Consider the following 16,020-nt stretch of genomic DNA (forward strand, 5'->3'; position numbering starts at 1 on the left):
AAGAATAGCCTGTTTACTAAGAGCAGCTGCCAAACAGTTTCTCTTCAACAGTTACAGATGCCATGGTGAGAGCTTCAGCTGTAGCAATTAAATATTCCTGTCATTGACCTTCACTAAAACATTGTCCAAAAAATTATTATGACATAACTTCTGCTGATACTAACAATTTGTGTGACCTTGAGCACATCATTTCACCTCTTAGGACTTAGGAAGCCTCAACTATTAAATAAAAGGGTCTTGGTGATTCTAAACTGGGGAGATACCGCCCTCCAGGGGCGTTTGCAAATGTGTAGAATGTTTAACGGTCAAGGCCCAGCAATGCTAACTGCCCTGAAGAGAGCATGAGACAATCTTGCAAAATCAGTTGTCCCACCCTAAATGCCAGTAGCAACCTTGATTATCTCTAATGTCCCTTCTGACAGTCAGTGATACCATATGTCTGACAATTCATTGATTTATTCAGCCACCAATTGCTGAGGCCCCATTGTATGATAAGCACCAGGCTTCTCTCCTCAAATGCCCCAGAAACACTGGCTTGATTGTATCCTTCTTTAAGAAAAATTATGATTATATTCTTCTTTCCCTTCTCTTCTTTCTAAAAGTTTGCACTTACCCACAGGACCACCTGACACTTACAAATAAGGATTTTCCAACTCAAACCATTAGGGGAATAGATCTCAGGACTCATCAAGTGCTTTGGCTTTTCTAATGACACTGAGAACCTAAAAGCTCACTTCAGCTCTCCTCAAAGATTGGACCATGGCCTAGCTTGCCCTCAATAATTCAGGAATAGAGGCCTTCAGCTCCACTGACTGAGGGCTTCCAGCCAGATAATGAAACCCTAATTCTGTAGTGTGCAGCTAAATATTTCAACTTGATTCAATCATTTTTAATTTTTAACACAAAACACCAACTGTTTTATGCCCAGTGAACAGTATTCAATGACAAACTGAAATTTCCTAATACACTGAAATAGCATCTGAGGCTAGCTGTAAAACCTACCTTAGAGCATATTACCACATCATTAACTCACATTGCTAATTAACTGCAGTGAGCAACTGTGTGCTGTAGTACAATCCTACCTGCCACCACCTCCTTCCTGTAGTCCCTCCAAGAGTGCTGTGACCTTTGGGCTCAGCCCCCAGCCATCACAGTGCTACTTAGCATTCACGTGGTCCTTCCTCACCTTATCATCTCAGCAACCTCAGGGATAGCTTACTATTCTGAGTGCTTGTTTCATTTTGCAGAGGAGAAGACCAGTGCACAGAGAAACATGAGCATCTGTCCAGGTCACAAAAAGCTTTGGGGATAGAGGGGATTCACAATGCTATTTGCAGTGCCAAGAAGCCACTCTGATGTTCAGGGATGCTTTGCAAATACGCAAACCTTTTCCAGCCTTCAGTGAATCTTGGAGACTCTATTTTGATGTTTCTGGTCATTAAAAATCTTTGTATATATTTGTTCAATAACTCTTATTGAATACTCCTCTTAATCCCTGCAGTGTTCTGATGCCAATAATCCTGTGCTAATTAAGTACTATTACAATTGGAACTACAGAGGAGAAGTACAGCGTTCAACAAAAGCATCAAACAGGACTCGACCTAGCCTGGGGATCTAAGAGGCTTTCCTGAGGAGGCAAATTATAAGTGCAGGCCTGAAGGATAAAGGAGGAGGAAGTTCAAGCAGTGGAGCTCCTCCAGAAGGAGGAGTGTACATAAGTGAAGGCCCTGGGGCATGAAGGAGAGGCTTGTTCCATGTAGCAGAGGATGTTAGCTCAGTCTAGGTGGCAGAAGTGGGAGAGGGTGGCATGAGTAGATTTGAGAGATGTTTGGAAGATTAAATTGGCAGAATTTGGTAATCAATAGGATATAGGCAATGAAAGTGAAGGAGTATTGAGGATCACTGCCCTGTACTGGCAGCTGGGTGGTAGAGGCCACTTGTTTAGAATTCCAGCAAGGAGATATACTGGATGGTTGGACAAATCATAAGTTCCTCATGTGGTACAAGGAACTTGCAGTTCTATGTGACATCACTTTGTCTAAGAAAGACCCTGTCTTGGATAGTGTATCCAGAGGTCTTACCACACAGTGTGGTAGAATCTGAATTAGTTCCATGGAGCCCAAAGAGTGTGTTTGAAAGCAGAGTTATAGAGCAGCAATGAGGGCCTCGTGATTTAAGAATTACTTTCATATGTAGTATCTCTGAGGTTCATGCTGATCTTTGGGGAAAGTTGTTATCTTCATTTTACTAACAGAAATTTGAGGCTCCTGAGCTTGTGATTTGCCCAAGGTCACACAGCTGTAAATGAGAATCTGTACTCAAATTCAGGTCTTCTGGCTCCTAGCACAGGGGTCTTCTCATTTCACCACATTATCTCTCTACATAATTGGGGCAAATTCTCTATCAACTCTTTGGACTTACATGTCAGATGGAATCTCACTATTTGTACAAAATATATAAAAAATGAAATCAAATTTTTTTGCTATACTCTATTCAACTTTCTTTAAAAAATTTTTTTTCTAATAGTTCTTTTAAGTATTTCTACTTTTGAGACTCATATTTGTATTTATATTTAGAGCACTTTTTTATTTTAAGAATGAAATGACAAGAACAGATCAATTTTTACTGGTAGCAGGAAGACAGCTGTCCAGGAGAAATTAAATTCAACTTTTGTCTAATTTCTAATAATTCATAAAACATTATAAGACCTCTGCACCCTCATCTCCCATTCCCGGATCTACTCGTAAAATAGGGGGACAATGTAAAAAGGCTGGGTGTACTGTCCCCGAACCAAAGATGTTCCCATGGAGCATGGCCTGGCCCTGAAGAAGACAGGAGGCAGAGCTGCCCCGGCACCTGGAGGCAGGAGACTCTTCACCACCAGCCTGTCTTATCAATTTGCCTTCTCCCCTTTCCCTTAAAGTTTGGGGGATGTTTACAATTAAGTAAATAAATAAAGCTAATTTCCATTTATTTCAGAGTCTGTTTTAACTACATCAAGTCTGGGTCTACACAAAATCTCAGGTTCAGGGGAAAGGCAGAACCCTTTCTGCAGAACTAAATTACTTTTCCCTATTACATGGAATGCTTCCTCCTGAATCTCCTGTTGTTGTTTACCTTCATCCCTCCCAATAGCTCCTGGACTGTTTTGTGATCCCAGTCGTGATTTTGCTCTCCTGGTTCTTCCTGCTGATCCGGTACAAGGCTGTGCATTTCATCGGCATCGTTGTCTGCATCCTGGGAATGGGCTGCATGGTGGGAGCAGATGTGCTTGTGGGAAGACATCAGGGAGCAGGTGAGTCTTCGGATGTTCACCAGGTTCCTTACCTCTGCGGGTGAGGCCAAGGCAAGAAATGGAAAGTTCATAGTTGGGTGAAAACAAGGACCTTAGGAACCTGGATTTCCCACTATCTGTGTCCTGTTCATGTTTGTTCCCCACACCTGAAACAGGGCACACAGGAGGTGCTTAATGCATGTTTCTTGAGTGCATGAGTTTGCAAAATACAGCTTTCATGCCCTTTCTGCATCCATTCAGAAACATGCAGACAGTGTTTAAAACTGAGAGTCATGACCTACCAAGAAGATGTTTTGGAGGTCAATCCGTTCCTGAACCAGCTGCCTGGCCCAAGCCCTGGTCCTTGGTAGAGTCGGTGGTAATGAGTTAATTCACTCCTGAGCCACAGGGCCTTCCACACATTTCCCCAACCCCAAACCTTTCTCTGTCAAGCCAGAGAAAGACTGAGCTTTCAAACTACTGGGTGAAGGTTGGTTTATAGGCCCACGAGTAAATAAAGTTTGAGGACTAGTTAGGAGTGCTCCATAATTTTAGGAGGGAGAGTTAAGTTCAGTCTTCTCACACATGGTTTTTAATTTGTTTTGCGAGGAGGGGTTATTGGTATCAATTAGAGTTTATAAACCCATAAGGTAAAGCTGCATGATTCACTCATCAAATTGCTGTGAATCTGCTGGGGGAGCCCTGAGTCAGGGTGGTTTCCAGAAGACTCTTTTTAAAGCATTGCAATTCTTTAAAATATACCAAAATTTTAGCTGCAGAAGGGTTTTTGGAACAGAAAAAAAAAAATGACCTTCTTTGTTAACATTAGAAATGGGATAGAAAGTACCCACTTTTCTATAGTTCTTGGAATTGCCCTTTCTTCTAGGAAATTAGATGATAAAGAGTCAAAAGTGGACCGTTTCTCTTTATGAGACAAGGTCACATTAAGTCTCTGAAACAATGTCATGTATGTTGTACCATAGAACTTTATAACTGAAAAGGACCTTGTTCAACTCCTTTGTAATTGACATATGTGAACACCAAGATCCATCCAAACCAAGTGAGTTGCCCAAAGTCACAGAGCTGACAAAGCAGAGACTGGAACACAAGGCCCCCGGCCCCCAGGGCAGGCCTCTTTCTCTGTCCCATGTTGCTGGGAGCTGAAGATACAACATAGAACAAAAGAGAGACAGCCTCAGCCTCACACATCCACACCATCTACACAACACCATCAGTCCCCACTTCAATAGAAATCTGAAAATAAATACCTCAGTGTTTCCCAGATTCTCTTCTATGAAACACTGGTTCCATGACATATTGATAGACGTCATATGAAAAGGCCAATATTATGCTATATACATGTAGTAATGTTGATATGAATAATCTTTTTGGACCAATCAGATAATATTTTTGTCTTATACAATGTGGCCAGTTGTTCTAAAGTCATATATATATATATATATATATATATATATATATATATATATATATTTTTTTTTTTTTTTTTTGAGACAGAGTCCCGCTCTGTTGCCCAGGCTGGAGTGCAGTGGCGTAATTTCAGCTCACTGCAACCTCCACCTCCCGGGTTCAAGTGATTCCCCTGCCTCAGCCTCCCAAGTAGCTGGGATTACAGGCACCTGCCACCACACCCAGCTAATTTTTGTATTTTTAGTAGAAACGGGGTTTCATCACATTGACCAGGCTAGTCTTGAACTCCTGACCTCAAGTGCTCCACCACCCTCGGCCTCCCAAAGTGCCAAGATTACAGGCATAAGCCACTGCGGCCGGCCTAAAGTTGTAATTTCATTACACTTTCTTAGCTTTCCGCACACTGTGTAAACACAGGCTAAGCAGAAGCAAGTACCCTTAGTTATAAAAACTCTATCTTCATGAACCCCAGCCATTCATCTTGGCCATCATCTTGCATTCGATAGTCAACTATAAAGATGAACATTTAAGCCTAGAATGTTAAGCTAATTTGAATTGATTTCACTAGATTGTATTCATTAATTCTGTAAAAAATGTTGTTTTGATTTTAAATGAAGTGTTAGAAAAGAAGCAAAACTGCTTAAGAAAAAGAAAGTAAGTCTGTTAGAGAGTCTTTCCAAAGTGTCATTTTTAAAAAAACAATGTAGATGTGGCTAAAACATACTGGAGTGGAATTTGGTTTCTCCATGTGAATCTGCTTAAGGCCCACAGCATCATTGCTTTTGTGATATACAAAGCATCAGTGTTAACAGAATTAAGCTTTATCATTGTGGAGCACCTTCTGTGCTATTGAAATGGTGCCCAAGTACATAGAATGATGTTTTAAGACCAGCCCAGATATAGGATCCAAGGACTCATTTTATAAAATTATGATTGGACATGCTCTGCCTCTATAAAAATATTAAAGTAGGCAGCAATTTAAGCCATCACAGAGAACATATATTTTTAAAGAAAAAAAACCCCACTGGTTTTGAGGTCAATAGAATCCTAAAATTGTTACATATCATTATCAAAAATATTCCTTTTTTTTCATGTCTATGGCAGAGTTGGTTCAATTGCATTAATCAGCCAGGGTCACAAAACTTTTCTAAAATACTGCAGGTACTCACCAGAACATAAGTCAGGCATTCAAGTCCATATAAGATGTCATCACCAGGCCAGGCACATTCAGAAATCCCAACGACTCAAGAGGCCAAGGCAGGAGGGTCACTTGAGGCCAGGAGTTAGAGATCAGCCTGGGCAACACAGTGAGACCCCATCTCTACAGAAAAAATTAGCCAGCATGGTGGTGTGCACCTATAGTCCTGCCACTTGGGAGGCTGAGGTGGGAGGATCGCCTGAGCCCAGGAGTTTAACGTTATAGTGAGCTATGATTGCACCACTGCACTCTAGCCTGGGCAACAGAGCAAGACTCTATCTCAAGAAAATCACAGTAATAATAAAATTATCACTGTATTAACAATTTTGCACAGGAAAAGAGACTGTCTGACTTCATCCTTTTTATAATGCTTAATCTATGTTTCATCTTTGTTTGGGATTTTGACAATTCTGTCTCCAAGCACATTGATGTCGGCCCTTTCAAAGTTTCTTTGACTTCATTATAATTAAAGCAATTGCTTTAATTCCACTTCGTCAGCATGTTTCTTCATTAGCTATCCAGAAATTCTTTGTTTTGATTTAAGTCTGGCTGAAGGAAACTTCTTAGATGGCATTAAGTACTTCATGTACAAAATATAAGTTTCAGGGCACAGAATGATGTGCCAGGAATAGGGCTTTTGATGAAACTTGACCAGCAAGTTTTCCCACTCTAGACAGAGGTGGAGAGAAAGCATCCTAGTCCCCAGCCTGGAAGACTCTGCCTTAGAGACTATAGAGTGGTATATGTGTTGGGAAGGATGCAAACAGCACTTATGTTTTCATTCTATGTTTGTCACGTGTACAACTCATCACCCACTATAGGACGCTTCCACGCCTTTGAGCTCACTTGAAGGAAATGTCTTTTCCAAGCTTACTGGTAAAAAATCAGTGGGCTTAATATGTGTATTCTCTTTGTCACCTTGGCTCCATGTCAGCAGTATAGGCCTCCTCCAAAAGACCATCTCTGCATTTACTGATGTGCAGGGCAATAGGCAATAGAAGTGGCTTCTGAGAATATTATAACTATTATAGATGTGTTGGAGTGTGTAAAAATGACTTAGTAAAGTTGAAAAGATTCAGCACCAGGACTTCTCTGCTTGCCTGGGAAAACTTAATGGATATAAAAGGCAAGGTTAGAAGGTAATAAGATTAAGATAAAACCTAATCAAAATAGCTCCTTGTTATGAAATATCCTTCTCGCCCTTCAAAATATCCTTTTCTAACACAATACATTTATTGCATCTTTTAGTTCATTTATCAAAGATGTTAGATGACAACAATAATTTTTTATTACACTTACTTTTACATTTATTTCAAGGAAAGGAAAATATTTTCAAGGAGCCAGGTAATCAAACACAATCAAGTAAAAATGACATTTTTTATTGAGTGCCCACAGGTGTCAGGTACTTTATTATATATTATTTCATTTAATCCTCCTAACTATGCAAAGAATTTTTATTGTCATTCTTGCAGCTGAAGAAATCAAGCCTCAGAGAAGTTAAGCAATATGTTTAAGGGCACACCATCACCAAATTATGTGGCCCAGATATGAAATTTAGCCATTATTCTTTTTGCTGTAACACTTAGTCCTTATTTTTCCATAATTGTGACTTCTACAACAAATGTAAAGACGTTTTATCATGGTAAATTAGTGTAAGTGACTGCCCTAGGTTGCCCAGAATGGAGAAGTTCCCCAGATGTGGAACTTTTAGTGCTAAAACCAACAGAGTCCCAGGAAAACAAGATAGTTGGTTCCCCCTATTTGAGAGGCAGATGTATTCAATGGGATGGATACATTTTCAGGAACTGCACTAATAGTCTTTCAACACTCTAGAATAATATAACTCACCATTTATTTCTTGTCCTAGTAGTAAGTCATGATTTCAAATAGCCTTCCTTTTTCCTCCCACCACCACGCATACACAAACATGTCTCCAAACATGATGTTTCTAGTACTTAAACAAAGTACTAGATAAGGATAAGGAAAAGCCAGTTTTTGCAAAGCAATTATGACTAGGTTGATTGGAATCAAGGAGCAATCCAAAATGAGAAATGCCCAACCCAAAGAGACAGGTGCTTCAGGAAATAATTTATTCACTTTTTAAAACTACCATTTAGTGAACACTTACTAAGTGTCAGATACAATGCTAAGCATTTTACATGTCATATTTTATTTTATTCTCAGAGTAACCTAATTTTAAGATAAGGAAACTGAAGTTCAGAAAGACTCTGTAGTTTTCCCAGTATTACACAGGTAGTAAGTGATAGAGATGTGATCAGACCCAACTCTACCAATACATTGAAAGCTGTTCTCACTGAAAACATTTACCATAGGATGTATTAAGACTTGTTCAGTCAGCTCAATTCATGTAGCCTTTTATTGAGAATGTATAATGCTGCAGGATTCATGCTGGAGACCACACAGAATATACAGCTGAGTGAGCCACAGTCCCTGCCCTTCAACCATGATTTGTAAGAGAACAGTTGGCTGCGGGGAGATGAGATACACAAGTTAACAAGTAACAGACAAGGAGTGGAGTATGGTGGGTGCCATAGACAGATACCAATGCTGTGAAATTCAGAGGAGGGAGAGAACTATCGGTTTGGGTAGACACTTCATAATTTTAAACATGTCCATTTACCCAAAATTTGTAAATCATTATCACGTATTGTGGTTTTATACATACATAAATGACAGATGTTCTAGCATAACTTTCACCATGAACATTGTGCAAAAATTGCTATCACCGTGTCAGGCATCTACTGCATTAGCTGTGCATAAACTATGTTAATATTTTATATGTTATTAATGCAATATGTTATAATTTCCAGTTAACTAGATACAAATTTTTTTTCTGCTGCTTATTTTAATAGGTAAGAAAAAACAGCTTTAGCTAAGCAAACTTCTTAACAGAGGAAATAAAATTTTATAGTAAAGGGTTGATTGAATAAATCTCATTAAAACATATTCTCCCTGGATTAAAAAATATATATGTGTGTGTATATATATATATACCATTTTTTAGCATAGAAATTTAGACCTACAAAAAATGAGAAAATGTAGATAATAATTTTTCCACCTGGAAATAACTAGATACAAATTTTAGGCACAAAATATTAGTCTTAGTACCTACACTTTTTATTATATCAAACACTTCATTATATAATATAATTGGATAAAATTATGTTCTGGTTAATTTAATTATGTTTAATTAACTAAATTTTAATGTATGTTATATGTATAGGTACCTACTTTCAAATGACTTAAAAACTGACAAATATAATTATCAGCAAATTATAATAAATAATATTTAATCTTTTTGTTAGTGATAACTTAGAAAATACTTGTGAACTTGTGGTTACACAAAATTGTGTTGTGATGATCAATAATTATTACTGAATTGGTGAAAACTCAAAGTACTGATGAGTATATTTCCTACAGTCAAAGGCTAGTTAACAGAAGAGGCCATAACAGTGTGGCGTTTGAAAAATATTGGTGAGACTATTCACTGAAACAGTGTGTCCTCTTTTTAGGACTTTTAAAAGGTAGATTGATGCTTCCCTAATTTCTATTAAAATATTTCATTATGATTTAGCTTTCTTCAATTCATTCTATAACATTAAATTTATTAACCAAGAGTTATATTATGCAGCACTTCCACACTTCACTAGTACAACAATAATTGATATTCGTAATAATGACCCCATGTCATCACAAGATTCTAAAATATCTTCTGAGTGAAGAGACTGGATCATGTTCATTATAATTTTACAATTTTTGTTATAGATACATTCTATTTTATGGGTCATTCTTCAGAGGAACTACTTAAAAGTTTGTCATTGTTTTATAGTTGACACATAAAAAAGATTAATCAGGTTGCCAAAGATTTCACATTCTGCCACAGCAACCTTAATTTTCCTAAAAGATCTGCCCAGGGACCTCTCACCAAGTCTGGTTTCTCATTAGGGCCTCATCAGATTCTCAGCTCATCTCCTGGGCAGTGATGCCTAACTCCCCATGAACCCAAAGAGAACTTCCAGCTCTCACAAAATCCCATTCTCAGCTCCATTCCCTCGAGGATGACTCCAGCACAATGCTGCCTTCAGGATCTCTTCCCCTCTATCTCCAATCCTTGACAGGAAAAAGAAGTTGCCTTAGAAAAAGTGGCACCATTTAGAGATAGAATCTTCCAAGGTGACCACAGATTCTTTGATGTGAAGCCACTGATTCTTTGATGCCCAGATTCTTTGATGTGAAGCCACTACCTAAAAACACTCAGTGCTCCCCACTGAACAGTGAGAACCCAGGCTCATCGGGGAATCCAGGGCTAAGCTATCATGAGTCCTTTCCTTAGAATCATGCTGGAGTAAGCACCCTTTCCATCCTCAACTTCCACTGCCCCAGAGCTGCAGGTCAGCTGAGCTCCTGCACTGCTGACTTATGCGGGACAGAGCCAGAGACCACTTGGGTACAGAGCCCACCAGTGAGGCCACTCTAGCTGCTTATTTCTGCTCTCCTCCTTCCCTGGCTCCATACTTCCTGGAGTGGGAAGTTTGCCCAATTCTAGGAAATACCTGGGTAAAGCATTTATTTTGTTTTAAATCAACCAAAATTGAGTTTATTTTTATTTATTTATTTATTTATTTATTTATTTGAGACAGAATGTCACGCTTCCCCCAGGCTGGAGTGAAGTGGCATGATCTCGGCTCACTGAAACCTCCACCTCCCGGGTTCTGAGGGATTCTTATGCCTCAGCCTCCCAAGTAGCTGGGATTACAGGCACCCGCCACCACATCTGGCTAATTTTTGTAGTTTTAGTAGAGACAAGGTTTTGCCATATTGGCCAGGCTGGTCTCGAACTCCTGATGTCAGGTGATCCACCCGCCTCGGCCTCCCAAAATGCTAGGATTACAGGCGTGTGCCACCATGCCCAGCCCAAAATTGAGTTTAAAACAAAAAGAATTTTTAATGAAAAAATATTAATGTGATAGTGAATTACATATATTTACACTCTTATGTTACTTACCTCAGGGGAGTTGAAAATTTCAACCCATAAATCCTTTCACTCTCATTTTCTAACAGTTACACATTTTGCCCATGGTCAAAGTGCAATCTTGATGGCTTCTGTTATAGCTTCCCTCCCTGAATAGCAGAGGGTGGAAATGTATACTGCTTCTGTTTGTTCTATACCATGTTCACTAAACTGCTGGAAAATATCCTGAAACCAATATAACTTGTGCATGTATTAGCATATATTCATAGACATTAGCCGGGTGTGGTGGCAGGTGCCTATAATCTCAGCTACTCTGGAGGCTGAGGCAGGAGAATCCCTTAGAACTTGGGAGGTGGAGGTTGCAGTGAGCCGAGATCGTGCCACTTCATATTTGTATAAATCTGATAAGTGAAAATCTGATACCTGGACAGAAGATAGTGGGCTTTGTAGAGAGGGTGTGATCTGGAAGAGACGGATCTCTTTCTTAGAGAAGACTTCTAATTGTGTCAACATAGGCAAACTTTTTATATCAGAACATGTCTAGAGCACAGATAATCAAACTTTACTAAATCTCAGTTGGAAATTGCATGTCTTCTATAAAAATGTCAAAATAGAATAGGCAAGGGAAGCTCAATTTGCTGATGGCAGATTCTTGTTAAGAAAGTTTTAATGATGCTCCCTCTGTTTGTTTGTTTGGTTGGTTCCTAGGGGAAAATAAGCTGGTAGGGGACCTTCTGGTCTTAGGAGGAGCCACACTCTATGGTATTTCTAACGTCTGGGAAGAATACATCATCCGAACTCTGAGCCGAGTGGAATTCCTGGGAATGATTGGTCTCTTTGGAGCATTTTTCAGTGGAATTCAATTGTGAGTAAAAATAACAAGAAATATAGATAGTAGAGGGACTGTCAAGACTTATTCTTACAATATTTGTTCTTGGGATGTAAAAATCAAGGCTGGAATCCAGACACCAGCTTCCTGTACAAAGGACTCATGAAATCTGCCAACTCAATATCTTTATTAGTAAATTACCTCCAAATTAAACGAGTTTAATATAAATTTTTACAAAACACTTAATGTTTATAAAACATTGTAAATAATTTGCAGGAAAGCATTAGAAGCATTAGGATTGATTCTCTGAAATCCATGAGTGGGTTATTACTTAGAGAAGTAGAAAAACTAAGCATAAATGCCCCAATTCAATGCATTTCCAAAAAGGAACATTCTGTCTACTAGTGACAAACACCAATAGAAAACTTATAGTTTAAAATTACCCTTTTATAAATGTGTGATTTTACTGCCCGTGGATTTGCAAGAGTGGACCATATTTCAAATTTATCTCTTAGAATTTAGCATTTCTATTTTCCTTAAAAAGGTGAAGATATAATACAGACATTCACTAAGCATCACAAAGTCAAAAGCACCAGTTTTGCAATAATTCTACAACTGGAACGTATAAGTCATCCGTGACTATTGCCTCAGAATTTGTTATGAGAATAAGTTTCAATCAAAGCAATTTTCCACCAGTAAAGACCAATATTTTAGCTTCATGAAAGACATAAAGAATGATAGTATAACCTCCAGTCAAATTTTACTGAATCCCTTTCTACAAACAGGTAATTCTGATTTCACCAATCTCTTTCTACAAAGCAAGCACTTTCTAATTGCATGGGTTCAGTGTCTGAAATTATTTATGGAAGATATTTTGGCATCACCTTAAACAGGTTTTACAAATAGGCGGTTTTCAACAATCCTCCAAATTTTGGTGTCTTGAGATACTGGTGAAAAACTTCACAGCAAACAAGGCACAGTCTGAGAAGGATTTATTTGGGGTCCATTTTGAAAGTGATGGCATTTTAAAGCTCCTAAATTTTGTGCTTCAGCTTTGTGAAAGGTAAAGGAATTACCTAGTTCAACTATTCATAGCCAACATTTTGTAGATAGATGGCTTCTTTTATGGGTTATTATTCTTGAGTCCAAAAAATATGTTCAGAGATCTAGTGCTCATTTGCTTCAGTTACAGTCTATTAGAATTGAGTGTTCCCTTTGGGGGACAATGCCGCCAAAATAATGGAAGTGGCACTAGGGTGTCCTTGGCAAGTGGGATATATTGAGGGCTCACTGGAATCAAAGTAATGCTGGTGGAGTGATACCAACGCCACCTCCCGATTCTCTTCTAGATGAGAGGTTCTCAAAATATGGTCCTCTGAGCAGCAGCACTGACATCACATGAGAACTTGCCAGAAATGCACATCCATGGATCTCACCGGATCTCTGAATCAGAATCCCTAGGGTTGGGACCAGGAAACAGTGTATTTTAACGCACTCTCCAGTTGGCTGTCATGTACATTTAACTTTGAGAACCATTGCCCTAGAAAACACTCAATCAGAAAATTGATTACACCTGCAAGCACAGACATTTTCTGAACCTCACCATTTGCTTTTCAGAAAGTATCTGTCAAACAGAAACAAAGGCTGCAGGCAGACTGTTTGGGTGAGAAGAGCAGGAAGGGTTGAGCGCCCCAGGGCCCCGTGGCACACCCTCACACACCGACCGGGTTCTTCAGGGATAAACTGCACTCTGCCTAATTAGACTTGCTTCTGCATGACCCAAAATTCTTTCTGAAATTCATCTGGTTGCTTCACTATTTGTATACATCTGATAAGTGGGGGGAAAAAAAGAAAGAAAGAAAGTAGAGTGCATTCTAATCTTGCTCATCAGGTTCATTTCCTTTGAATTTGCAGAGCTATAATGGAGCATAAGGAACTGTTGAAGGTGCCCTGGGACTGGCAAATAGGTAAGGAGTTGGCTCACATACGATGCTCTTTTTATAACCTGAGAAATGTGTTTGAAGAATGATGTGGGTCGGGTGGAGCACAAACAAGGAGGGGATTTAGAGTGGTAGGGGACAAGGGAAAATGAAATCCCTTTGTCATTTCAGGAAATCCTGCACACTCTGAGAGACTAAATTGTATTATTCATAGTGTTTCCTAATTGAGCTTCTGCCCATTTTCATTGCCAAGATGCCATTAGGGGAGACACAGAAGTGTGTTATTAGGTTAAACACCAACAGAAAAAAAAAAACTGGCCTGAGGCAGTGGTAGCACATAAGTGACAGCAATTTGCCTTAGCCAAGAAACACTAAACTGATGTAACCATTAAAAAGTGCTACTTTAGTAAAGGGAAAAAAACTGAACTTAACAAAAAGCCATGAAAGGAAACAATGTAATGGGCATTCTGAGCCCATAAAAACCTTTCAGAAGGGAGCAGTTTGCACGAAAGAAATGGTTAATTGGTCTCCAAATGGATTTAGAAAATACCAGACATGCTTTGAGCTAGTTAATAGTCATCCAGGACTTCTCAGGTTCCACCTGTTTCTAAAACCACTTTCCTCAAAGAAATTTAGGACAAGGATTTAAGATCCTAGGACATGCTGTAATGATCAATCTCAGCAAGCCCTAAAAGGGACTGACATTTGCTACCCTCAGAAGGTGTCTCCACAGTGAGCACAGAACGTGGCTTATGGAATTGCATGGAAAATGTGTGCAGAGTGAATGTAAGTGGCAGGGAGGGGGCTACAGACTCTTCCCCACACTGAAGCTGGCTGCTTGAGCCATCTCCCCCTTATATGACCTTTGATACAACTTTAGCCAAATTCTGTGTCCATAAGGAAACACAATAAAAACATAAACTCCCGTGCATCACTTTACTTACCTGTCCCCATCCCCTAAGCATATGAGGCCAACTTACTGCAGACATCATTCCCTCTGAAGGCACATTGTGAGCCACAGAATTGTGCCTGACTCTCCCTAGCGTTTCTCTCTAGTGACTTCGAGGGCTGACCAGCCTTGTGTCTCAGAGTCCTGCCATTTAATTTCTCTCCAGTTGTGCTACAGAATTATATAATTAAATGAAAATCAACAGGGCAAGGAGAGAGAGAAGAGGAGGGCAACAGGGAAAGGAAACCAGTTGCATGTTACAGAAAGCATTTGTCTTTGTGACCCACAACACCAGAAAACAAAATATTACCTGTGCTTGACAGCACTTCACATGCAGTGGTCCATGAGTATAAATTAATTTTATATTGATGGTAATAGTAATGATCAAAAAGAATTTGTCCTCAAACTATGTGGATGCCATGTGCATATCCACTGAGGTTCTGTTATAATTCAGTGTTAGTTAAATGAGTCATCAAAAGATAGTTTTATTCTGAGCTCTCATATTGCCATTAAAACGTCAGTCCCCTATAGTTGAAGATGATGAAGGACAGTGTAAAAGGAACACATTACAGAGCCATCCATTTAATTTCTGATTGGAAATGAGGCCAAAATGGCCTCCATAGCACAGTAGGGTGAATTTAGTTAACAATAATTTATTGTGTATTTCAAAATAGCTAGAAGAGATTTAGAATGTTCCCAACACACACAAAAAAATTAATCAATGGTTGAGGTGATGGATATCCCAAATGCCCTGACTTGATCATTACACATTGCATGCATGTATCAAACCATCACATGTACCTCATAAATATGTACAATTATTATGTATCAATAAAAAATGGCCTCAAAGGGGAATCAAATACTCATCTTCCTCTTTCTGAAGCATTTGTAGGGTTGCGTTTGGGATGTGTTTACATCAGGGCCTCCTTGGTCCTCATTATCTCGCCCTGACCTACTGCAAGGTTCTGTTGTTAGCTCAGTTCTAGACACATGGCATGCAGGGGATAAATGTTTACTAAGTGAGCAAATGAATGAATGGCAAGCAACAAAGATGGTCCTATTCTTTCCTCTCTCACCTCACAAAATACAGACAAAAGGGAAGAAGTGGAGACAATGGCAGGAGACTTTAAGCTTGACATTGCACTTTCTTTCTGTGGAACTGGGAGATGGCATAACAGCCACTGCAATTCATGGGTCACAGAGGCAGGGAGACATCAAGGGAAGGTCAGCACCCTCTCAAACCCACCCCACACTCCTTGAGAAGTCACCCGAGAGGCCAAGCTCTGATGACTATGTCCTGATGGAAAGCTCACATTCTTCTGTTTAGGAGACCAGAATCCAATAAGTCTTCATTTCTCAGCATCTGTCAATGAATTTCTCTGCCTCCCCACTTTCCACATTAGTAATCT

At 39.3% G+C, this 16,020-nt stretch overlaps 1 protein-coding gene across 2 annotated transcripts in view; it reads left to right on the top strand.

Moving 5' to 3' along the window:
- SLC35F1 (solute carrier family 35 member F1) overlaps positions 1 to 16,020 on the top strand; it is a 408,943-nt gene that overhangs the window by 355,053 nt on the left and 37,870 nt on the right. For both annotated transcript variants that reach the window (XM_009451898.5, XM_054686212.2), the window contains exons 4-6: positions 3,136 to 3,295; positions 11,602 to 11,758; positions 13,637 to 13,689. In XM_009451898.5, coding sequence (XP_009450173.1) covers positions 3,136 to 3,295; positions 11,602 to 11,758; positions 13,637 to 13,689 — 370 coding nt within the window. The remainder of the gene's footprint in view (positions 1 to 3,135; positions 3,296 to 11,601; positions 11,759 to 13,636; positions 13,690 to 16,020) is intronic.

This window comes from Pan troglodytes, chromosome 5 (assembly GCF_028858775.2).
Source record: "Pan troglodytes isolate AG18354 chromosome 5, NHGRI_mPanTro3-v2.0_pri, whole genome shotgun sequence".
Classification (NCBI taxonomy): Eukaryota; Metazoa; Chordata; class Mammalia; order Primates; family Hominidae; genus Pan; species Pan troglodytes.